This window comes from Trichosurus vulpecula, chromosome 7 (genome assembly GCF_011100635.1).
Source record: "Trichosurus vulpecula isolate mTriVul1 chromosome 7, mTriVul1.pri, whole genome shotgun sequence".
NCBI classification, from domain to species: domain Eukaryota; kingdom Metazoa; phylum Chordata; class Mammalia; order Diprotodontia; family Phalangeridae; genus Trichosurus; species Trichosurus vulpecula.
In genome coordinates this window covers 116,285,658-116,311,256 of record NC_050579.1, presented here as the reverse complement: position 1 = coordinate 116,311,256, position 25,599 = coordinate 116,285,658, and the positions used below count along the sequence as shown (strand labels likewise).

The following is a 25,599-nucleotide window of genomic DNA, read 5'->3' as shown; positions in this document are numbered from 1 at the left end:
ATTGTATTCCAAGATTTCCTCTTATTTATGGTAGAAGCTACCAAATCTGGTGTAATCCTGGCTATAGTTCCTTGGTACTGAAACTGCCCTCTTTTTGGATGGTTGAGGTATATTTTTTTCCTTTGACTTGGGAACTTAGGATTTTGGCAGTGTATTTTCTGGGATATTTCCTTTTTGGAGTTTATTCTAGAAGGTGATTGTGAATTTTTTTTATGTTTACTTTTCCCTCTGGTTCTAACAGTTATTTATAACTTCTCGAAGTATAGTATCCAGGCTTTTAAAAATCTTAGTATTCATAGAGTTTTAAAGTTTCTTAAATTAACCCTCCTTGACCTGTGAGTTTTTTACATATCATATTTTTTCTATTTTATTTTTCGTTCTTTTGATTTTGTTCTGATATTTTTTGCTGTCACATCTATGTGTCATAGATTTCTGTTTGGTCCCTTCTGGTTTTCAGAGAGTGCCTTACTTGGATAAAGTTTGCTACTTTCTCTTTTGATCTCTTTATTATTCTCTTTCCATTCCTTCCTCTGATGTTTTTATTAATTTTTTTTAATGTCTTGCTTAATTTTTTCTAAGTATTCAGGTAATCCTTTTGAGAAACCTACAGTTTTTTTTCCCTTTTAAGTATCTGTTTGTAGTTGTTACAGAATTACTCTCCCTTTTTTTCAGGTATCTAGATTTACAATAATTGTTAAAATATTTTCTTTTTTTCCCAATTACATTTAAAAACAATTTTTAGCATTCTTTTTTTTAAATTTCGAGTTCCAAATTGTCTCTTTTTCTTCTCCTTTTCCTCCCCTCATTGAGAAGGTAAGCAATTTTATATAAGTTATATATGTGGAGTCATGCAAAACACATTTACATATTAGTCATGTTGCGAAACAAAACAAAAAAAAAGTAAAAAAAAAATTGCTTTGATCTGCGTTCTGGCTCCATCAGTCCTTTTTCTGGAAGTAGATAGTGTTTTTCATCATAAATCCTTCAAAATTGTCTTGGATCACTGTATGATCTACAATAATTTTTTATACTTGTTAGTGTTTTCTTTTACTCATCTCTGCATAGCTTTAGTTCCTGAAATGGGACTTTGTTCCAGAGGCAGGCTTTGCCCCCGGCTATTTTTTTTTGGGTGGGGGATGGTCTGCCCTGCTTGATCTTACTCAAGGACCTCACACTTATGAGGTTAGTTCCTCCTGGGATTTAGATCTTCAGATGTTAGTAGCTCCGGCATCTCAGGATAGTATTAGGGACTTCTGCCCATGAACCTAGGGTGTCCTGTCTGAATGCTGCCCAACTACATTGGTCTCTTATCTGCACTATTACCTCTCCTTTGGGCTTTCAGGATCCCCACCCTGAAGCTTTCTGTCCACCCTAAAGTATTTTTGGGGAAGTCTTCCACTCTTGCTTTGATACACGAATCCTTGCAGGCTGCAAGTTTCTCTAGCTTGCCTCTGGCTGTTCTGGGAGACTACCCTTCACTGGCACTGACTTTGCTGCCATCCCCCTTTTCTATTGCCCTCAGGCTGCTGACTGGTCTGCGTACAGTTCTGGGGGTAGTATAAGGCTCTTAATGTTATTTCTTCACTTTTATTCTGTGCGGTGAGACTCTAAAGGTTTTGTTGGAGTAGGTATATGGGAAATAGATTGCCTCCACTTTGGGCAACCATCTTGGCTTTATTATTGCTCATCTTAATGGTTCTTGATTATATTCTACTAAATCTGTAAGAGATGTTGATATTTGCCATGTAACCTTAGCCTGTTCAAAGAAAAAATACCATATATTCCTTATACTAGGAGAGCACCCAAAATATTACTTATCAAGTCTTGTAGAGTCTTCCTCCACAAAATCTCTCACATCTGACTCCTCCTCTTTCTTCATATAGCCACAACCCTAGTCCAGGACCTCATCTGTTCTTGCTTAGGCTACTGCAGTACTTCCTAATTGGTTGTCCTTCACTGCCAAATGTTTTTCCTTAAGTATACCTCTGGCTTCATCTCACTCCTATTCACTAAATACCTGGGGCATTTAAAGCCCTAAACAACTTGGTTCCCACCAACCTTTCCAGCCTTATTATATATTATTCCCCTTCCCATACTTTACTTTCCAGCTAAATTGGTCATCTTCTTTGCTTCACACAAAACAGTCCAGTTCCAGTCTTCATTTCCATGCTGGAGTGTACTCTCTCCTCATCTGTACCCCTTAGAATCCCTAGCTTCCTTCAAAGCTCACCTCAAACGATCAGATTTTTCCTGATCTCCTCCCCCCAGCTGCTGGTGTCTACTCCCTCCCCAAAGTACCCTATATTTACCTTGTATATGTTTATACATTTTGTAAAGACTTAGGTACATCTATTGTTCCCCTAAAATAGAGTGGAAGTTCCTTAGGGGCCAAAACTGTTTTTTTGTTTGTTTTATCTTTATATCCCTAGCCATTGGCACAATACCCGACATATAGTAAATTCTTAATTCGTGCTTGTTGATTGATTACTTGGATTGACTAAGAGTAATATGAGAAGGATGAAAGCACTGACCCCATGATTAGGGGGCAGAAATAAAAAAAGACTTTGTGCAGGTAGTGGTACTTGAATGAAAGCTTGAAAGAAGACAGGGATTTTAAAAGTTAGGTAGGGGAAGGTAGAGAATCCTGGGCATGAACTGTAAAAGGGCACAGAAAAAGGAAAGTGGAGTGCCAAGTTTGGAGAAGTAGCCTAGGTTGACCAAAGCACTAACTATGTGGTTGTAGTAATGATGATAATTGACATTTAGAGTCATGTTGTCAGGTATGTGACAATAACACTCTTAATAATAGTGATAATAGCTAACACTGTAGCACTTTAGGGTTTGCAAAACATTTTACAAGTATTATCTCATTTCATCTTCACAACAACCCTGGAAAATAGGTGCTCTTATCATCCACATTTTACAGATGGAGAAACTGAGGCAAATGAGTTAAGCAAGCTGGAATCACATAGTTGATAGCTTTTGAGGCCAAATTTGAACTCAGGTCTTCCCAGCTCCAGGCCCAGGATTCTGTCCAATGTGCTACCTAGCTGTGTGACAGTCTCACAGACAGAAGAGGGAAGAGTATATGAACAGTGACACAACTATTAAAGTACACAGAGACGTAGACTTTAATATAGTAACTTCCATATTTCCACAAAGCCTTTTAGTTTGTTGGCACAGAACAGTCTTAGAAGCAATATTGTATACCTTAGGTATCCAGATCACGTCTTGGGACTTGCCCCACGGCCTATGTGAGATTAAGTTGAGCCAGGAATATCCTGCCTTCCTTCCATAGAGATCAAAAATTGTTTGAACCCTGAGTTACCACAAATTCTCTTTCATGTTTAACCTTTCTTCATTTTTTCTTAACTTTTATAGGCACCAGTTAAGTACTAATCATTCCTAAAACTGAGAAAAGAATAGCATGTTTTACAGAGTTCTTAGAATTCACTCATTGACTGTTAGAGCTGGAAGAGATAATGTAATCTAATACTCTTATTTTAAAGACATAGAAACTGAAATCAAGAAAACTGAAGTGATTTGCTCCTAATCTTAGGCTGTTGTTCTTTGATTCTCTCTTCCAAAAATAAGCTGTGGTAAAATAGGGCTCTTTTTAGATAGGAAAACAAGACCTGAAAACTACCTAAATTTTGACTACTATAAGTACCCTAAATAATTTATTAAAATGCTGATTAATAAACAAGCACTTCAGTTTCCGAATCTTCAGTATAGTAATACGTCATTTATATAGTAATGTAAATTAGAATGTAAACTTGAGGGCAGGAACTGTTTTTGGTTTTTCTTTTTCTTGGAACAATGCTTAGCACATGTAAGCACTAGAAATTCTTGATTGATTGAGGATTACTTTTTCAGGATTCTGTTCAATTATTATATTATTTCAACTCATATCTGTGATGTAGATAGTTCATATATTATTAATTCTCATTTTACACATAGCAACACTGAGCAACCTGGAGTTTTCAATTATTTGCTGTAGGTCATAGTTTATTAATAATGATAGAGCAGAAACTAAGGCCTAAGTGTCCTGGCGTCAAGCCTAGTCCTCTTTGCACTAGATTATACTGCTTCCCAGGTTTATTAGTAACCCATATTCTTTAGCAAAAAATCTTATTCTCTGACTTATTGCTGCAGTAATACTTTTCCTTTATGGGCAGCAAAAAAGCTTTTTTGACAGTGGGTGTGGGGGAGAACTACTTATAGCTTCTTAATTTTCACTGATGACTTTTAGTAGCCATGCTTTTCAGGAACAAATGTCAGTTATTTTCAATTATCCAATAATCATTTCTGTGAAAACAGGAACTTAAAGGCCATGAGTAAGAATTGAAGCAATTTTTGTAGTTCCTGTTTCCCAGAAAGGATGTCAAATCATCCAAAGGAAGGTAAGGGTTTCAAAAATATTGATGTCTTGAAAATTTCCACTTACCACTTTTTCTCATATTTCACATCTTTTTACTTTGGAGATAGAATTAGATAGCAAAGCAGTAGATTCCTGGCAGGAATTAGAATTGCCTGAGGGATAATAGGATTATAATTTTAAAGTTAAGAAAATTATTAATATTTTAACTGATCCCATTTTTTAAAATGTCAAAGTATATTTAATAAAATTGTAGCAAATTTAGTGTTAAAACATTATAGTTCTTATTAACTACTTATTTTTATGAAGTAACTAAAAATACTTTTATTTGTAAATTCATCCCTAGAGGGGGCAGCATAGAATCATAAAATTGGAAGGAACTTTAAGAAGTCATTGTTTCTATTCTTCCTCTTCAGCCTAGAGATAGGATTATCCCAAGCAGGAAAATCTGTTTTCAGATGTTTTAAGAGAAAAAAATGGTATGTTCTCTCAGTAACTCTAATTATATTGTGTAATCCTCAAGAAATTATTCTTTATCCAAAATTCCTTTTTTTTTTTAAATTTAAGCCATCCAGAAGTTGTCCATTTATTCATTTAACAAATATCTAGAGTGTTCCCACTGTCTGAAGCACCAAAGTACTGTGAAAAATGCAAAAATGAATAACACAATTTCTGCCCTCAAGCAAAGGAGAAACTATATCTGCCTTGTAGCTATAATACAGAGCAAAATTCAGTTAAATTCCCTTTAGAGGGGTCTGACAAAGGAGGAATCATGTTAAGCTTTATAGGAAAAAGTAGGAAATGTTTCATGGAAGAGGTGACATTTGTATCTGGTCTTAAAAGATACATTAAGATAAAATTTTAGTGGATAAAGATGGAGAGTACGGCATTAAAGTATAAGAAAAGCTGTAGACAGATATAGAAATGGGAAAATGCAGTATTTATTTAACAAATGCCTATTAGTCTAGTTTGGCTTGGGAATTAGGGTTGTAAAGATAGATTGCATGCACATTGTATGTTGTGTAAAGTAGTCACTACCACGTTAAGAAATAGTATGAGTCATCATGGTGTACTAAAATGAAATGAGCTCTAGATGTGGAGTCAGAGATTGAGGTTTGAAGCCCTTCGAGGTAGTTATACTCCATGCTACTTTGGCCATATTATTTAATCTCTCTCAGACTAGTTTTTGGATTCATAAAAATTAAGGGATTGGACTAGAATAGCAGTTCTCCAAGTATGTTCCAGGCAATCCAAGATTCTCTTAGTGGGGAGTCTTTGAGGTCAAAACTATTTTCATATTAATACTAAGATTTTTAATTCCTAATATGATAAATTTCAATAGATTTACCTCCCCCAAAACCTAAGCTCTTGGGATCCTCAATAATTTTTAAGAGTTGGGGTAAAGGAGTCTGAAACTAAAAACCTTGAGAACTACCAGACTAGAAGATCTCTAGGATCTCTTCTTGCTCTAAATCATAAGATCTGTCACTTAGTGACTAGAGCCAAATATTTGCATGATGAACGCTCCTAATCTTAATTCTGCTAACCTTAACATTTCTTTAGTTATCTTTTACTCCTTCATCACAGAAGATGTCTTGATACTTCTTTATTTGTAGATAGTAGAATTGTAAATAGTTTCTTTACTTCCCAGTGTCCCCTGAACTGTAGAAAACCAAGAAGAGTTAGTGATTTTTCTATTAACTAATTAAGAGGATCTTTCTCAGAATGTTGCTAATAGACCCAGAAATTAAGTGAACTAGCACATGTAATTTGGGGGAATTTAAGAGATCATGTGCTTTCACCCATTCTTAAGGAAAAGTACCCTCTACAGCATCCCCAACAGGGATCATTCAGCCTCTACTTGAAGACCTCTAGCATTGGACAACTCACTTTTCTACTAAGGTAGCGTCATTCCAGTTTGGACAGGAACTATTTCATTGTATCTGACTGAAAAATTGATCTCTAGTTTCCACTCATCATTACTATGAGGCCAAGCAGAACAAGTTTAACCCCTCTTCCATAAGGTAGTCTTTTAAATGCTTGAAGACAATTATCATTATCCCCTCCACTCTTGAATTTTTCTTTTCCCCCACTACCTTCAACTGATTCTTATAGTTACATCTTCTATAAAGCCTTCCCCAGCAAAACTGGTATCTTTTTGGACCCCTTTGGCATTTAACACTTTTTTAAAAATTTATTTATTTAATTTATTTAATATATTTAGTTTTCAGCATTGATTTTCACAAGAGTTTGAATTACAAATTTTCTCCCCATTTCTACCCTCCTGCCTACTCCAAGATGGCATATATTCTGGTTGCCCCATTCCGCAGTCATCCCTCCCTTCTGTCATCCCGCTGCCCTCCCATCCCCTTTTTCTTTCCTTTCTTGTAGGGCAAGATAGATTTTTATGCCCCATTGCCTATGTATCTTATTTCCTAGTTGCATGCAAAAACTTTTTTGTTGTTGTTTTTGAACATCTGTTTTTAAAGCTTGGAGTTCCAAATTCTCTCCCCTCTTCCCTCTCCATCCACCCTTCCTAAGAAGGCAAGCAATTCAACATAGGCCACATGCGTATCATTATGTAAAACCCTTCCACAATACTCAAGTTGTGAAAGATTAACTATATTTTGCTCCTTCCTAACCTATCCCCCTTTATTGAATTTTCTCCCTTGACCCTGTCCCTTTTTGAAAGTGTTTTTGATTACCTCCTCCCCCTATCTGCCCTCCCTTTTCTCGTCCCCCCTTTTTTATCTTCTTCCTCCTCCTTTCCTGTGGGGTAAGATACCCAATTGAGTGTGTATGGTATTCCTTCCTCAGGTCAATTCCAATAAGAGCAAGATTCACTAATTCACCCTCACTTGCCCCCTCTTCCCTTCCAACAGAACTGCTTTTTTCTTGCCACTTTTATGCAAGATAGTTTACCCCATTCTATCTCTCCCTTTCTCCCTCTCTCAATATATTCCTCTCTCATCCCTTAATTTGATTTTATTTTTTTAGATATCATCCCTTTATATTCAACTCACCCTGTGCCCTCTGTCTGTCTCTCTCTATATATATATATGTATATGTATACACACACACACATATATGTATATATATACATATATACATACATATATATATTCCTTTCAGCTATCCTAATAACACATCATCTTTCCATGTAGGAATGTTAAAACAGTTCAACTTCAGTAAGTCCCTTGTGATTTCTCTTTCTTGTTTACGTTTTCATGCTTCTCTTGATTCTTGTGTTTGAAAGTCACATTTTCTATTCAGCTCTGATCTTTTCACTGAGAAAGCTTGAAAGTCCTCTATTTTATTGAAAGTCCATATTTTGCCTTGGAGCATGATACTCAGTTTTTCTGGGTAGGTGATTCTTGGTTCTAATCCTAGCTCCATTGATTTCTGGAATATCATATTCCAAGCCTTTTGATCCCTTAATGTAGAAGCTGGTAGATCTTGTGTTATTCTGCTTGTGTTTCTACAGTACTCAAATTGTTTCTTTTTGGCTGCTTGCAATATTTTCTCTTTGATCTGGGAGCTCTGGAATTTGGCAACAACATTCCTAGGAGTTTTCTTTTGGGGATCTTTTTGAGGAGGCAATCGGTGGATTCTTTCAATTTCCATTTTGCCCTCTGGCTCTAGAATATCAGGGCAGTTCTCCTTGATAATTTCTTGAAAGATGATATCTAGGCTCTTTTTTTGATCGTGGTATTCAAGTAGTCCAATCATTTTTAAATTATTTCTCCTGGATCACTTCTCCAGGTCAGTGGTTTTTCCAGTGAGATATTTCACATTGTCTTCCATTTTTTCATTCCTTTGGTTCTGTTTTATAATATCTTGATTTCTCATCAAGTCACTAGCTTCCACTTGCTCCAATCTAATTTTTAAGATAATATTTTCTTCAGTGGTCTTTTGGACCTCCTTTTCCATTTGGGTAATACTGCCTTTCAAGGCATTCTTCTCCTCATTGGCTTTGGGGAGCTCTTTTGCCATTTGAGTTAGTCTATTTTTTAAGGTGTTGTTTTCTTCAGTATTTTTTTGGGTCTCCTTTAGCAAGTCATTGACTTGTTTTTCATGGTTTTCTCACATCACTCTCATTTCTCTTCCCAATTTTTCCTCTACTTCTCTAAATTGTTTTTCCAAATCCTTTTTGATCTCTTCCATGGCCTGGGACCAGTTCCTGTTTTTCTTGGAGGCTTTTGTTGTAGGTTCTTTGACTCTGTTGACTTCTTCTGGCTGTATGTTTTGGTCTTCTTTGTCACCAAAGAAACATTCCAAAGTCTGAGACTGAATCTGAGTGCGTTTTCACTGCCTGGCCATGTTCCCAGCCAACTTACTTGACCCTTGAGATTTTTGTCGGGGTATGACTGCTTGTAGAAAGTACTTTGTTCCAAACTTGAGGGGATGTGCTGTTGTTTTCAGAGCTATTTCTGTACAGCCACCTCTGCCACACCAGCACTCCTCCTCCCTAAAAACCACCAACCTGGACTGGACTCAGATCTTAAGCAGGCTCTTCACTCCTGCTCTGATCCGCCACTTAATTCCCCCCACTAGGTGTGCCTGGGGCAGGAAGCAACTGCAACTGTAGTTCTGTAGCTGCACTACCCCCCTATCCCTCCACCCTCCCCTGCTGCCCCCAGGGCGGTGGCCGGACTGTGAACTCATTTCACTCTGTTCCCCCGCAGCTTTTCCCACTAACCTTCTCTGTTGTCTTTGCTGTTTGTGGGTTGAGAAGTCTGGTAACTGCCACAGCTCACTGATTCAGGGCACTAGGGCTTGCTCTGCCTGGCTCCTGGTCTCGTTGGTCCTGCCACTGCCCACACTGGGCTCTGTTCCCCTCCGCTCCCAGCTCTGTGTATGATAGACCTCCCCCAGTGACCATCCAGGCTGTCCTGGGCTGGATCCCTGCTTCCCTCTGGCATTTTGTGGGTTCTGCATTTCTAGAATTTCTTCAGAGCCATTTTTTATAGGTTTTTGGAGTGACCTGGTGGGGAGCTCATGCCAGTTCTGCTTTCCAGCCACCCTCTTGGCCGGCATTTAACACTTTTGTTATCACCATTAGATTATCAGTATCATAGATTTAGAGGTTAGGTGATTTAACCAAGGTTACTCAGGTAGCAAATGGCAGAACAAAGATTAGAATTCATGTCTTTTGATTCTAAATCCAGCATTTCCACTGCACCAGTGTATTAAATGGTTTTCTTTATCAGTCAAGCAATGGGCAGAGCAATCTTTGTGTTTTAAGTTTTTTCACCACAAAACTATTTAAGTTGTTTGAGGACATGGACCATGTTTTATATTTACTATTATATCCCCTACAGTGTCTCACATAATGGGTATTATATAAATATTTGGTTTATTGAATCAGAATTCCAAGAGAAACTCTGTCCTGGTTGTTTTCTTTTCCAAAAGGTAGTCTTTTATGTAAAAAGTAAAGGACAAGGAGTAGTTCTGTTTTCCCTCTCTGGGGCTTGACATTTTTAATGCTTGTAAGCCATTTTCCATATAAAATACAATTTATCAGTAATTAGAATTTTAAATTACTATTTGTTTTTAAGACACGCTCAAATTCAGTGTTCAAACATAGAAACCAGTATTTGAGGATTATTACTTCTGCTTGTCCTTACCTTTCCATCCCTTTTTTCTTAATTGAAAATTTCTCCTGGGATACTAAAATAAAATGCGTGTGTGTGTGTATGTGTGTGTGTGTAACTCTCAATATCTCCTGAATTCAAGACCCAGATCAACTGCTTCCTGGACCTCTTATCTTAGATAAGTTTTCTCAAAGGCACTTTAAACTCAACATTTCTAAAACAACCAAATACCTCCCCTAACCTTTCCCTTATTTAAACTTCTCTATTTACTTTGAGGGCACCATCGTCCTCCAAGTCATTTAGGTTTGTAATCTTTATTGTCCTTGACTCATCCTTCTCCCTCACACACTTTATCCCCAAGCTTTGTTTAGTCTCCCTCCACATCTCCCACTTCCCTTTCTCTCTACTTGCACAGTTGCCACCCTAGTTCAAGCCTTTGTCCCCTCTCACTCAAATAAACTATTTTTATAACCGTCTTTTAGGTCTTCTTGTTTCTGGTCTGCCTCCTCTCAATCCATCTGCCACACAGCTACCAAAACAAAACTCCTAACACCCCAAACTGGCCATGCCTTACTCCCTTGCTCAGGGAACTAAAGTGATTCTGCTACTCACAAGATGAAAGACTCCTACCTGTCTTTCAGGTGTTTTATTTCCTATTATTCCCATTTACATACTGAATAATTCAACTAGACTTGACTACTTCCTACAGTTTTCCAGCCTGGACATTCCATTTATGTGCCTTTGCACTGTTCTCCCCCATGCCTGGAAGACATTCTGCTCATCTCTGCTTTGGAGAATCCTTGACTTCTTTCAAGACTGTGCAAGTGCCACCTCATCTTGTGAAGTCTTGCTTCATCCTTCCACTTGTTAGTACTCCTTTATTAAAGTTTTTTTTTTATTGTATAGCACTTATTAAATAGGTTCTCTTGTATCTCTACTACCTTCTCCAGTGGAATGTAAGGTCCTCAGGGGCAGGATTATTTCATTTTTGTTTCTGTATTTTTTATGGCTGGCATAGTGTCTTACACAGAGTAAGAATCAAATAAATGCTTTTTGCAGAAAACTGATTAAGAATTTTATAAATTTTGTCACAATATTTTGAAGAGCAAGGAAACCAAGCTGTGTTGAAAGTGTCAGGCCAAGAAATAAGTCCATCATGGGGACCTAAGATGGCAGAGAAAAGACAAGGATTCTCCTGAGCTCTCCCTGCAAATAGCTTTAAATAATCCCTCAGGACAAATTCTAGAGCAGCAGGACGCATAAAAGGACAAATTGAAACAATTTTCCAGCCCAAGGCAACTTAGAAAGTCAGCAGGAAAAGTCTAGGGGAAAAAGGCAGGAAAAAGCACAGACTGGGCCGCAGCAAACCAAGAGTAGGGCTTGGGAGTGACTGAATCAGCAGCATCAGTGGCTACTTTCAGACCTCTTAGCCCAGACACAGTAAAGGGATAGGACAACTGGTCAGAAGGCAATTACATGGGTCTGTTTCCTGGCACTGGGGGCAGGACTCTATTGCATTGCCCATACTTGGATTGGGGTCACAGTCCTGGGTCTCAGTCCCAGTGCAAGGAGGAGTTCTAACACACCAGAACTTGTAGCCACAGGGAAGTGGGTACCCTGATCACAGTCCCAGGGTGGAAAAGAATCCTTGTGGTTGCTCAGAAACCAGTGCACATTACAAGAGAGTAATAAACACCTCTCCCTAGATCACTATCACCTTGGAAGAACCAAAAACTTAGAGGTGCCCAGACTTACCTCTGAAAACAGCTGCCACAAAAAACCAGAAGCTTGAAGCTTGGGACAGTTGCCCCCTGCACTCTGAAAGCAGAGCCCCACTTTAGCAGAATTAAAAATCAAGAAAGAGGCTAGAAAGTTAACAAACAGCAGAAAAAGACTATAGAAAGTTATTGTGGTGACAGGGAAGATCAGTAATACAAACTCAGAAGACTATGTCAACCAGACTGAACCGGCCTCTGATCTGTGCATGGCCAGAACCAAACAGAACAGGCTACAAACAGGAGAGTTAGGAATCAAACAGAAGTTTGATTTCAAGGTGATGGAAACAGCTTGTAAGCAAAGTCCTCCTTCCAAGATAGGATTTTTAAGCATGAAAACCACAAATGGCTGGACCACAACACAGGCATTCTTGGGTCTTGCATAAACAGTCTCAAAGTCATTAGGGTGGTTGAGCCTTGTGGTTGTTCAGTAGGGCACAGAACCAGGTTTAGTGTGGCCAGGAGCAGCAGCAGGGCACCTGGTTTGGTTTACTTGGTGGTTAAAAAGACGGGGGATTATTGGCAGGTACAAGCTCGCGATTGTTGTTATGCCAAGCTCAATGCATAGCTTACTTACTGGGCCTTAACTCTTGAAAACAGGGTGTCTCCTAATTATAACTTGACACTCCTATATCCAAAGCCTCAAAAAAATATGAATTGGCCCCAGACCATGTAAGAGCTCAAATAGGATTTTAATCATCAAGTGAGAGGTAGAGGAATCATTGGGACAAGAATGAGAGTGATGCAAGAAAATCATGAAAAAGAGTCAGCACCTTGGTAAAGGAAGCACACTAAAAATACTGAAGAAAACAGCACTTTAAAAAACAGAATAGGCCAAATGTAAAAGAGGCACAAAAATCCAAGGAAGAGAGCAATGCCTTGAAAAGCAGAATTGGCCAAATGGAACCAAGGTATATAAGAATTCACCAAATAGAACTCCTTAAAAATCAGAATTGGCCAAATGGAAAAAGAGGTACAAAAATCTACCAAAGAGAAGAACTACTTAAAAAGAAGAGTAGGCAAAAAGAAAAGGAGATATAAAAGCTCACTAGAGAAAATGACTCCCTAAAAATTAGAATTGGGCAAGTAGAAGCTAATGACAATGAAACATCAAGAAACAAACAAAATCAAGAGAATGAAAAAATAGAGGAAAATGTGAACTATCTCATTGGAAACACAGCTGATCTGGAATAAAGAACTAGGAAGATAATTTGAGAATTATTGAACTACCTGAAAACCACGATCAAAAAAAAATAAAGCCTAGATATCAACTTTTGAGAAATTCTCAAGGAAAACAGCCTTGACTCTAGAACCAAAGGGTAAAATAGAAATTGAAAGACTCCACCAATCACTTCTTGAAAGAGATGCCAAAGAGAAAATTCCCAGCAATATTAAAGCTAAATTCCAGAGCTCCCAGTTAGGTTAGAGCCACAATTAGGTTAACACAAGATTTAGCAGTGTTTATATTAAAGGATCAGAGGGCTTGGATTATGGTATTCTGGAGGGTAAAGGAGCTAAGATTACAACCAAGAATCACCTACCCAGCAAAACAGAATAAAATCCTTCAGGGAGAAAAATGGACATTTAACAAAATAGAGGACTTTCAAGCATTTCTGATGAAAAGACCAGAGCTGAATAGAAAATTTGATTTTCAAATACAAGACTCAAAAGAAGCATAAAAAGGTAAACAGGAAAGAGAAATCATAAGGGATTCAATACATTCCTACATGGGAAAACATTCTCATTATTAGGGCAGTTAGGAGTATACGTAGAAAGCACATGTGTGAGTTGAATATGAGGGCATGATTATCTAAAAAAATAAAATTTAGAGGTGCGAAAGAAGAATGCACTGGGGGAAGGGGAAAGGGAGAGGTAGAATGGGGTAAGTTATATGACATAAAAAGTCTGAAAGAGATTTTACAGTAGAGGGGATGAAGTGGAAAGGGAGGAGAGGAGTGCATGAACCTTTCCTCTCATCAGAAGTGGCTCAAGGAAAGAATGACATACCCATTCAGTTGGATGTAGAAATCTATCTTACCATAAAGGAAAGTAGGAAGGGAAGGGAAGGGGCCTATAGAAGTGAGGGCAAATTGGGGGAGGTACAAATCAGAAGCAAAATGTTGTAGAGAATGGAAAAGGTGAAGGGAGAGAGTAGAATAAACAGGGAAAATAGAATGGAGGGAAATACATAGTTGGAAATCATTACTATGAAAAAAATTTACAGCATTTCTCTGATAAAGACTTTATTTCACAAATATATAGAAAACAAGTCAAATTTATAGAAATAAGAGCCATTCCTCAGTTGATAAAATGGTCAAAGGATATGAAAAGGCAGTTTTCAGACAAATTAATCAAAGCTATCTATAGTCATATGAAAAAATGCTCTAAATCACTTTTTTGGGGGATGGGGGGAAGGCAAGGCAATTGGGGGTAAGTGACTTGCCCAAGGTCATACAGGTAGTAAGTGTCAAGTGTCTCCGGCTGGATTTGAACTCAGGTCCTTCTGACTCCAGGACTGGTGCTCTGTTCACTGCACCACCTAGCAGCCCCTCTAAATCATTTTTGATTAGAGAAATGCAAATTAAAATAACTCTTTGCTACCGCCGCACACCTATCAGATTGGCTAATGTAACAGAAAAAGAAAATACTTTGTAGGGGATATGGGAAAATTAAAGCACTGATGCACTGTTGGTGAAGTTGTATACAGATTCAACCATTCTGGAGAGCAATTTGGAACTATGCCCAAAAGGCTATAAAACCATGCATACCCTTTGACCAGTTGGTGCCACTACTAGATCTTTATCCCAAAGAGATTTTTTTAAAAAAAGGACCTATATGTACAAAAATATTTATAGCAACCCTTTTTGTTGTGGCAAAAAATTGGAAATTGAGGGGATGTCTATCAATTAGGGAATGGCTAAATAAGTTTTGATTATGATTGTGATGGAATACTATTGTATTACAAGAAATGACAAGCAGGATGCTCTCAAAATATCTGGGAAAACTTACATGATTTGATACAAAGTGAAATGAGCAGAACCAGGAGAACATTGTACACAGTAACAGCAACATACTCTGATCTACTGTGAACAACTTAGCAGTTCTCAACAGTACAATGATCCAAGACTGTTCTGAAGGACTTATGATGAAAGGTGGTGTCCACCTCCAGAGAAAGAACTGGTTGAGCCTGACTGTGGATCAAAGATACTTTTTCTTTACTTTCTTTATTTTTCTTGTTTGTTTTTTATCTGTGTTTTCTTTCACAGTATGACTTACATAAAAATGTGTTTTGCATGACTACACGTGTCTAACCTATGTCAAATTGCCTTCTCATGGGAGGGGGAGAGGCAGAGAGTTACTTTGGACCTCAAAATTTGAAAAAAGAATGTTAAATTTGTTTTTACATGTAATTGGGAAAAAAATAAAATATTAAAGTTTAAAGAAAAAGAAGACAGAAGCCCGTAAGAGAAAGGATGCTATCTCATATGACGTCCTGTATCTGGATCAGTATCCTTAAACATTATGTTCCCGCAAATGGTAAAGGAATTACTTTGGTTTTTGCCTACAAACGCATTTTTCATACTGATTTACTTTATGATGAAGGGGAAAATGGCCAATGAATTTAAGATCTTATGTTCTTTGTATGAATTGCTAATTTTAAAGCTCCTTGAGACTTGTTTCAGATAATAAAGATTTAGTGCTCAAATTCAGCTAAAAATTTGAAATGAAAACTAGCTCACATGTTCTAAGAGAGGTTTTAGGCCTCTTATAATTGGAAACAAATATATTTCTCATTTGGTAGTTGTATCTTTTTAGAGCTACAGTGAAACCCATAGAAACGAGAAAACTGAGGCCTCAGAGAAGTGAAATGACTTACTCAGTATCATTCAGCTTAGTGGTAGAGCCTAGAGGTTTGCCTGAAAATAGGTCCAAAGCCTAGGCAATCCCTTTTCGCTTCTTTCCATTATCTAGAGAGATTTAGAGAGAGCTAAGTTTTTTTTTTTTTTTTCTGTATTGGGGTGGGAGTTGTTTGAATGAAACAATATTTAAGTCCATTGATTCTGAGTCCATTCTTATGACCTTGTTATTCATTTAACCCAGTTCTCTTCTTCCTCTGCCGGGAATGTCATTTGTACCCAACTGGGTATGTGAATGTTCCTGGAATAGACTCACCTTGAGGAAAGGAACTGTCATAATAGGGAGGATATAGGTTGAGGATGATATAAAACCTTCAGAATTGGCATACTTGTCCTTCAGCCCTGTAGAAGAATTACTTCATCTGGAAACGTTTATCATACCCTTTCAACTCAAAACCATACATTCTCTGTTTGGGGAACTTCTGTTGGACTCAACAATACCTTAATTGGGATGTTAAATATTTTCAGCATAGCAAATTAATTTCCTTCCCTAACTATATTGTTAAAATAAATATAGTGATAACCCAAAATTTTATATTTTTTCAGAACATGAAACACAGAAAATATGCCAGATGGAAGGCAACCTATATTCATAACTGTCTAAAAAATGGGGAAACTCCACAAGCTGGACCTGTTGGAATGGATGAAGAAAGTAATGGTGTGTATTAATTTGTTCTAAGTAAAGTGATTCGACAAAATTCATATTATTCAAGTTTTATTTTATTTAGAGTTTGAGAGTCCAGCCTAATTTTGCATCCTTCATAAGAGCCAGAAGGCACAACAGAAAGGTATAGGTGGTAGAAATCATGAACCTCTGGAGAAAGAGACAAGGATACAAGGAACCTTAGCAACAGCAAAACAGTACAGAGGCTGTGACTAAATAAAATCAGACTGATAACTCAAGAGAAAAGAAATATAGTCTACATCAATCAACAAGGATTTATTAAGTGCCAGTCACTATGCAGGCACTTAGAAAATAAAGACAAAAAAAGGAAACAATTCTTGTTCTCAGGATGCTTACATTCTCCTGGGGTGACAACATGTACATATGTAAGTATATACAAAATAATTAAAAGCTAGTTAGGGAAGGGAGAGGCTTAGCTACCCAAAGTCTTTGTGTAGAAGTTGGTGCTTGAGTTGCATCCTGAAGATAGAGATTCTGTGAGGCAAATAGGAGACAGGGGAATAGCTAGTGAAAAAGTAGAGTGTGCCGTATGGAAAATGAGAGGGTAGTGTGATTAGCCCATAAAATGTGAAAAGGAAATGTTTAATGAGTCTAGAAATATAGGTTGGGACCAGGTTATGAAGAGCTTTAGAAGTCAAATAGAAGTTTATATGAAAGAATAGGGAGTCACTGGAGTTTTGTTGAGTAGGGGAATGATATCTGTGCTTTAGGAAAATTACTTGGGCAGCTCTTTGGACGAGGAATTATAATGGGTAAAAATTTGAGGCAGAGACTGAATAATGGGGCAAGGCTTGAATTGATGCAGTGACTGGCTAGTGAGAAGGAAAGAGATGTGAGAGATGTTGTGGATGTAGAAACTGTATAATTTAGTAACTGGATATTTGGGATAAGGAAAAGGGAGTAGTCAAGGATAGTGTAAGGAAGTCAGTAATAGCGAACAATCTATTATAGGATTATAGGGTTGTTCCTTTTGTTTCTTAAGAAGCAAATATAGGAATCGGGGACTGGACCCATGATTTCATTTAGATGAAGAACTAACACATTAACCGAGTCTGAGAGTATAAGCAATTTCTACATCAATAGTCTCTGACCTCTGCAAAGAGGGATGAAATGCATTTTCTCATCACTTTTTTGATGCCAAGATTAAGCATCATAACACAGTATTCAGGTTGGTTTTGTTGTACTTTCCATTGATACTGTTAAGTATTGCCATAAGCCTTTTCTGGCATGTAGTGAGCCTTTCTTGCTTCAGTTTCCTTAGGTTATAAGCCTAGCAGTGGGATCTCTAAGTCAGAGAACATGGATGTTTAAGTTATTTTCTTAGCATAATTCCAAATAACTGTTTACTTCTTTGGAAATTAATTCATTTTCTAATGCATAATTTTTAAAGTTCTGTAGAAGATAATAAGAATCAAAAATATTTAAAACACCTCAAGTTTTATAGAAGATTATCTGAATCAAAGTACTTAAGGTTATCAAAACCATTACGTATATAAATCAATTTGCATAGTCATATACACTTTAATTAAATAGTAAGGATTTTGTTTTCTGACTGTTGTGTCTAAAATAATCTATTAGTTTTGTACAGTCCCTGATTCCTATACTTGTTTAAAAAAAAACAGCCCTGTAATACAGACCAGGTAGTCCAGTATCAGACTAAGTTACCGTATTCTTAAACTAGAGTATAAATATATGTATAGTATAAAGTATAAATATATGGGATTCTTCCCTGCTCCACTCCTGTCCCGTCACCCCACACACACACTTCTCACCTCATCATTTAACCAAAACGGCTCTCCAAAGTTAACAGTGATCTCTTGATTGCCAAATTAATACACTTTTCTCAATCGTCGTCCTTAATGGCCTTTCTGCAGCCTTTGATAATGTTAGTCACCCACTTCTTGATATTCTCTTCTTTTCAGGATTTTGTGACACTGCTCTCTCCTGGTTCCCCTGCTACCTATCGATCACTCCTCAGTTTCCTTTGCTAAATTTTCTTCTAGGTCATGCACTCTAATCTTAGGTGTCCCTGTCCTGGTCCCTCTCTCTTCTCTTACTATACTATTTCAGTTGGTGATCTTATCAGTTCCTGTGGTTTTAATTATCATCTTTATGTCGATGATTTTCACATCTACTTATCTAGTTCTTACGTTTCCCCTGACCTTCATTCTCACATCTCCAGTAGACATCTAAAACTCAAAATGTCCAAAACTGAACTCATTATCTTTCCCCCTAAACTCTGCCTTCTTCCTAACCTCCCTCTTCTTACCTGAGGGTATCACCATTCTCCCATCACCCAGGATCAAAACTTAGGCATCATCCTCAACTCCCCACTCTATCTTATCCCCTGCATCCAATCTGTTGCCAAGCGCTCTCTATTTTGCCATTGTAATCTCTCTCACATATACCCCCTTTTCTCTTCTGATACTGCTACCACCCAGGTGCAAGCCCTTTTAGGGTTAGAGTGCATCTAGGGTTAGGTTTAGGACTTGGAGATTATGCTGTATGAAGATTAGCTGAAAGAACTGGGCATTAATAGGCTTCAGGTTGGCACAGAAGTCATCTTCAAATACATAAAAGAAGGGATGTTTATAGATTTCAAGTTGAGACCTTAGAACTCATCTAGTACAACCTTCTTATTTTACAAACAAGGAAACTGAGGCCCGTATAGGTTTCCCAGGGTCACACCAGTACTAAAGTGACAGTTCTGAGATGTGAACCGAAGTCCCCTGACTCCATATCCAATATTCTTTCCACTGTACAATTACCCACTGGCCCCTGAGGGCAGACTTAGAAGTAATGGATAAAAGTTGCAAAGAGATGAATTTAGCCTCTATGTAAGGAAAAATGTTCCTCTCAATTAGTGCTATCCATGAGTAAAACAAATAAGCCACCTGTAGTGGGAATGGAGCCCTCAGTGGAGGTCTTAGAGCCAAAAGCTAGATGGACGTTTGTCAGGTGTGTTCTAGAAGTTTCTTATTCAAGTGTCAGGTTAGACCAGATGATTTCTGCTGCATGTATGAATTGTATAGTTCACTGCATTCCTGCCTCTTCGGACTACTCAGCTGTCATGGCCCTGATTGGCCTAGGCCTATGGCCACCCTCCAGACTTTGGTTATCAATTGTTCCGTTTATAAATGTTTGTTTTAAAATAGATCAGTTAAATCTCTTAATCTATAACCCGCCTACTTGTTTTTCTCCCAGTCCACATTACAACTTTGCATTAACATTATACAACAGCTGTTTAATACGTAGTCTCCAGTAGTGCTTTATAGCTAGGTTGGCATGGTATTTGAAAAATGATGAAGTGCTAATTGGGCACAGGATGTGAAAGTATATCCTTATGTAACTTTCCTGAGTCAGCAAATTGCTAAACTAAATAGAAAAGTATGTGTTGACATTAGGATTTTATAAAGTAACCATAGGCTAGTAGATAAGAGAGCTGGCCTTGAAGCTAGCAAGATCTGGGTTTAAATCTCAGCTCTGACATATGCTTGCAGTGTAACCCTGTACAAGTCACTTGACCTCAGTCCTCTAGGCAGCTGCCTAACACAAATAGTCACAGAGACCTGCATTAGTAGAGGAAGTTCTCCATAGCAGTGGAATTACAGATCTAGCCCCTATCCTACTCTTAGCTTTGATAGCATATGTTGGTCTACCATCCATGGAAAATATTAAGAACTTTCCCCAAGTTGTTATTAAAATAATTTACTAGGAATTAAAGAATAAGTTTTATAAATTAAATTTATGAGACCTAATATTAGTGCCTCAATTTGTCACAATATAGTTAAGTTTTTTCTTTTAGATGCAACTTTATTAACAAGTATAAAGTACTTTTTATATTTGAGCAGTTAAAATATGAAATATTGTCTGTAAATGGTTGCTACCATCATGCCAGATGTGGCATACATGCCATAACATTTTAGAGTCTTTTGGAGCCAAAGGTCATATTCAAATACTTTGATTGCAGAAGACTCTAGAAAAAGAACTCATCACTATTCCTACTCTGCATCTTTGAAAGAAAGGAAACATTGTTTAAAAATACACTGCTGGGCTTTTCTCCATTCCTTTCTGCTTATTCATTTTATTCCTTCACTAACAAAGGGGGAAAAGTCCATTTGTAAATGGGATGAAACTAGCCCTGTGTTACATTACAAACTGACAAGTTTTCCAGCACTTTATGCCCTTCCATTTCAAAATTTTGTTCTACCTCTGATATTATTTTAGTAGGGTGTAGTTCTCACCATGAATCTCATTGTGATCTTATAAATCTTCAGGATGCTAAAATGATATACTTCATCTAGTGAGATTATGTTAGTACAATTTGATAAAAGAACTTTGGTTAACATTTTATAATTCAAACTTAGAATTATACTAATAGAAAAATATTGTTAGATTTTTAAGACATGAACAATGTGGTTTCTCAAGGCAGTAAATGAAGTGCAAATTAATTGCCTAATGCTTAAGAATGTATAAATATGCGACTGTTTTAAAGGTTTGATTCCTTTAATCTGATAACCATTACCTAGAACCATACAGTCAAACTTTACATATCAGTTATTGGGCGTGGGTGTGTGGGGGTGTGTGTGTGTGGGGGGGGGTGTGTGTGTGTACATACTAAATTTAGTTCTTAGTTTTTCAAAAAAATTTAAAAATATGGTATTTTTTTAAAAAAAAATTATTTTTATAGCTCCATTTTGGTGCTTAAAATAGATTTTAAAACTATGAAGATCACCCAAACATACTACATATATATTTTGGAAATTATATACCAGTTAGTTTGAGTTACCAAAAGATGTGAACATAGGAAATTAGCTTGATTTTTAAATTTGTATCTGTAATTTGTGGTTTTTCACATTGGCATTGTGGTCACATCAAACTACAGCCATTAATATAAGCAGCTATCCTTTTATCATACTTAGACCTATCCTTTTTAGTCTAATAGTCACATTTAAGAGAGTCCTTAAATAGTAATAATCAGAGTAGTATTTCTTTTTACTCCCTCTAGTTAGTTATACCTAATTAAAGACATCTCTCCAACTATCACAGGTACAGTACAGTATTTAAGGTTTTGACTCTATAGAATTCTTCAGAATATGTTCATCACTAATAACATTGCTTTTCTATATTGTAAATTTTGTAGTTGTATTCTTAGTCGAAATTAATTGATTTGGGTTTTTTTTCACTTTTATTTTCAACTCAGTAGTCTTCTATAATTTGTATTACAAAAATTAGCATATTGCAAGAGGTGTGAACTGCATTCAAAACATTTTTGAAAGACAAGTGCCTTTTTTTTAATTGACTTGTTTTAAATTTGTTTTCAATTCAACGAAAGTTTTAACAGCTAAGCACATCCTTTGTTTTAGGCGCTAGAACTGTTTTCTAGTAGAAAATACTTATGTTTTGATCACCACGTTGTCCTTCATAGATAAATTGCCAGTGTCTGAACCTTTAGCGCATTTATTACCACTGTAACTTCATTCAGATCAGGTTAAGATTTTGTAACTTGCAGGCATAAATAACTCTTTAAGAAGCCTCATAATGTAAGTGGGTAGAGAGTCTAACCTTCAAGCCTCTGGCTAGTTTTAAGGCCTCCTTAAGGTATCTATCTAATGGCTTTGTAACCCTGGAGAGGTAATTAACCTCTCAGCAACTTTCTAAGAATCTAAGTTATAGAATACCTCTCCAGGACTTCTCACCTTACTAAATGCTAGATTTCTAGGTCCTGAGATTAAGGTTTCATTGTACTTGAAATGTGAGTCAGAGAGTGATCATGTATTAAAGGATTAAAGTATTTTCGTCCATAACCTATCCCTAAGAAGTACTCATGATTTGAGTTTTAACAAGATTTAAGTTTTAAATATCTCTGCTGAAATGACTGAGTGTTCAAAAATGATCTCTAGACTAGCAACTTGTTGGAAAATGTGTTTCCATATCACCATTTGATTTGTTTTTCTGATATAGTAACAGGTGAACTGAGCAAATAAAAAAAGTAATCCTTTTCCATAGTTTAACATTTTAAAGCTAGTAATAACATAATGAATAACCTACCCACTATCATTGTATTTGTGTTCATTACTGAGGATTAGGAATTGTTTTATGTTAAATCACATTCTAATAACATATTGTTCCGGACTTGGATATTTGATACATTGTGTAGAAAATAGAATGCCATATACAGTTCATCTGTTTTTAAGAACAAAAGGTGGTATAGTGTATTTCTTAAGAATAATAGACTTTTTGGAAGCTTGTTTATTTGGTTGGTATAAGGAAATGTTCTGAGAAAAATCTAAATGTTACTACCTGAATTTATTCTGCCATTCAGAAAATTATTAGTGTCTAATTGCACGTTTATCCAAAGTGCTGCTGGCCAAATACTCCTCACCACAAGTCACCTAAATAAATACCAATGTAGAGTTGATAGTCCAGTTCAACTCAATTCAGCTAACATTTATGAAGCATATATTTATATGCCAAGTACTGGAGAAGCAAAGACAAAAATGAAATTAACTACCCTTACCTTTATGGAGCTTTCTCGGGGTAAATATTTACGTTTACATAGCTAGGTAAATACAAAATATATAACAAAGTCGGGACAAGGTAATTTTGGCGTGGGAAAGAGAACACCAACAACAACTAAGGGTATCAGGAAAAGATTAGTGAGAAAATAGCTCTTGAGCCAAAAATTGAAGGTAACTGGGGACTTCTGCTATGAGTGAAAGCCTATGCAAAATCCTGTTGTGTGCTAGGAACACCAGGTAATAGCAATAATAGTAATAATAATAGCAATAATAAATACCTGATATTTATATAGCAGAAATCAAGAGTACATGGTAGGGACAGAGGTTGAGGAGAGCGAGGGGGATGTAACTCAGTGTAGAAAATCAGGTTGGTGCTAAAATAGATGTTGGTGGACTTCATAGACTTCTATCCTATTAAAAATAACTAGATGAACCCTATTAGAAAAATCTGTTTGCAAACTCATTTTAACCTACATAATAATATGAAGGAAATAAATTGTATCTGATTATTATTAGATGCAATAGAATAGTAAATCAAGGGAGGTGACTTGCCTAGGGTCACATAGCCACATATCTAGTATCTGAGGGCAGATTTGAACTCAGGCCTTCCTATCACTGGGTCAGAGAGTATGCACATTTTAGTAAATTTGGGGACGTAATTCTGAATTGCTTTCCAGAATGACTATACCACATCACAGTTCCACCAACTGCACACACTAAGGTACTTGTTTTCCCACAACCCCTCTAACCTTTTGTCATTTTCTTCTTTTGTCATCTTTGCCAGTGCCATTCTGATTAATGTGAGGTAGAGCCTCAGAGTTGCCTTAATTCTCTTTTCTCTGATTATTAGTCATTTGTGGCATTTTTTCATGTAATTGTTGATAACTTTGATTCCTTGCTTTGAAAATTGCTGTTCATATCCTTTTACCTTTTTTCTCTACTGGGGAATGGCTATTAGTCTAATAAATTTGAATCACTGCATTATATATCTTGTATTTGAGACTTGTATTAGATAAACTTCATGCAAAGACTGTTTAAAGTGTGTATCTTGTAAACAATAATGCATTCTCCTTTGTAATTCATTCTTCTATCTTCTTTCTTTTTATGGGTAAAATCATCCCATTCATCAGGTTCACAGTTTTGATTGTTAATTGCTAATTTCCCTCTATACTTTCTCCTCCTTTTGCTCAGCCTTTCCACCCCCTACTTTTATAAATAAAAAGACAACGGTAAAAGATAGGGAGCATGCCTACACTAACACTTGTAATCTGTAAATGAAACAACCTGTTTCTCCCTTTCTCCCTTTTCTTTTTTCTTTCCCTATCTGTGTTTTACCTCTTTCTTCCTTTTAGTTCACCCTTTAATTATACCCACAAACATTGGAGTTTGTTTTGCTTAAGACTTCTCCTTTACCTATCCTGCCCTACTTCTTTAACCCCATTCCTCCTCCTTATTTCTCCCCATCCCCTCTTTTTAAGTTTAACTTATTCCCGTACCAGTCTTCTTCCCTTTCTCTTGCCATGGGGTTCTTAGACTATTTTTCCCTGCTTCCCCCACTATTCCCAAAGCATTTATCTACTACCTCCTCCATTTACCTACAGTGTTTCTCCCTGTGGGGTTCTAGGAGTTCCTCACTGGACTCTTCTCAGAACCTTTCTGCCGTAGCCCCAGGGCTACTTTGTGCCGTGCTGGACACCTGGCCTGTCTTATCTGCATTTCAGGTTTCCTCAAGATTCTAACAGTCTCTTTATGCAGCTCTTTACTGCATGGAGGAGTTTGTAGCTGATGCACCATACTGGCATCATTAAATATAACTATTTATAGATTGTAAGTAAGCAATTGACTTATGTAGTAAAGTGTGCTTTTTTATTACTATCTTTAAAATTTCACCCTGTTTACCTATATATTTTGTAACAGAAGAAGATGAAGAAGCTGGGACTTCTCCTCTACCGACTCACCCACCCCAGCGGTCATCTTCAGCCTATGACCCAAGCAACATGCCATCAAGCAGCTATACAGGAATACACATTCCTCCAGGTGCTCATGCTCCAGCTAATACACCAGCAGAAGTTCCTCATAGCACAGGTATGAAATTTAAATTTCTGAAAATATTTATCATGAACTCTGATACCTAGCATTCCTAATTTTATAAGAATACAGTTATCATTGAAAATAGTAATGATCACAAGGAACAGGAAGATCCTAAATTACCATCTGAAAGATTGAATTGTGTTCATTATAGTTTCAGTATGATGAATGTACTGTTAGGTATTCTGAATTTTTATAGATCCTTGATCATAGTAATCAATTTCCCTCTTGACCTTATTTATTCCCCTCTACCATTTGTTACCTGGAGCTATCACACTACCACCATTAGATCTTTTCCTTGCCCTAGGATAGAGGATTTGTTACTGGGAGAGAAGGAGGAGAGGGATAAGCCCTGATCTGTTCTTCTGTCATACTTCAAGGTGCTCAATTCCTTCTGAGCCCCAGTGTTGTCATCTCCAGTCCTTCCTATAGAGAAGCAATATGCTAAAATGAGTAGAAAAACACTGGATTTGGATTCAAGAAATAACTGGTTGATAGAAGCTAGATTTTATCATTTATCCTAATAGAGACAATGAAGAGTCACTACAATTTCTTTTTGTTCAGGGGTTAGGGGAAGGAGACAACAGGGTCAAGTCTGTGCCTTACAAAGATTATTTTGGCAGCTGTGTGGAGAGTGGATT

General features: G+C 37.0%; 1 protein-coding gene across 2 annotated transcripts in view; it reads left to right on the top strand.

Annotated features, from left to right (window-relative positions):
* The window catches only part of VTA1 (vesicle trafficking 1), a 99,739-nt gene that overhangs the window by 43,360 nt on the left and 30,780 nt on the right, over window positions 1-25,599 (top strand). The window contains exons 5-6 of one of the 2 annotated variants that reach the window (XM_036769250.1): window positions 16,211-16,322; window positions 24,788-24,955. In XM_036769250.1, the coding sequence (XP_036625145.1) occupies window positions 16,211-16,322; window positions 24,788-24,955 (280 nt within the window). The remainder of the gene's footprint in view (window positions 1-16,210; window positions 16,323-24,787; window positions 24,956-25,599) is intronic. The other variant, XM_036769251.1, reaches the window with a different exon arrangement.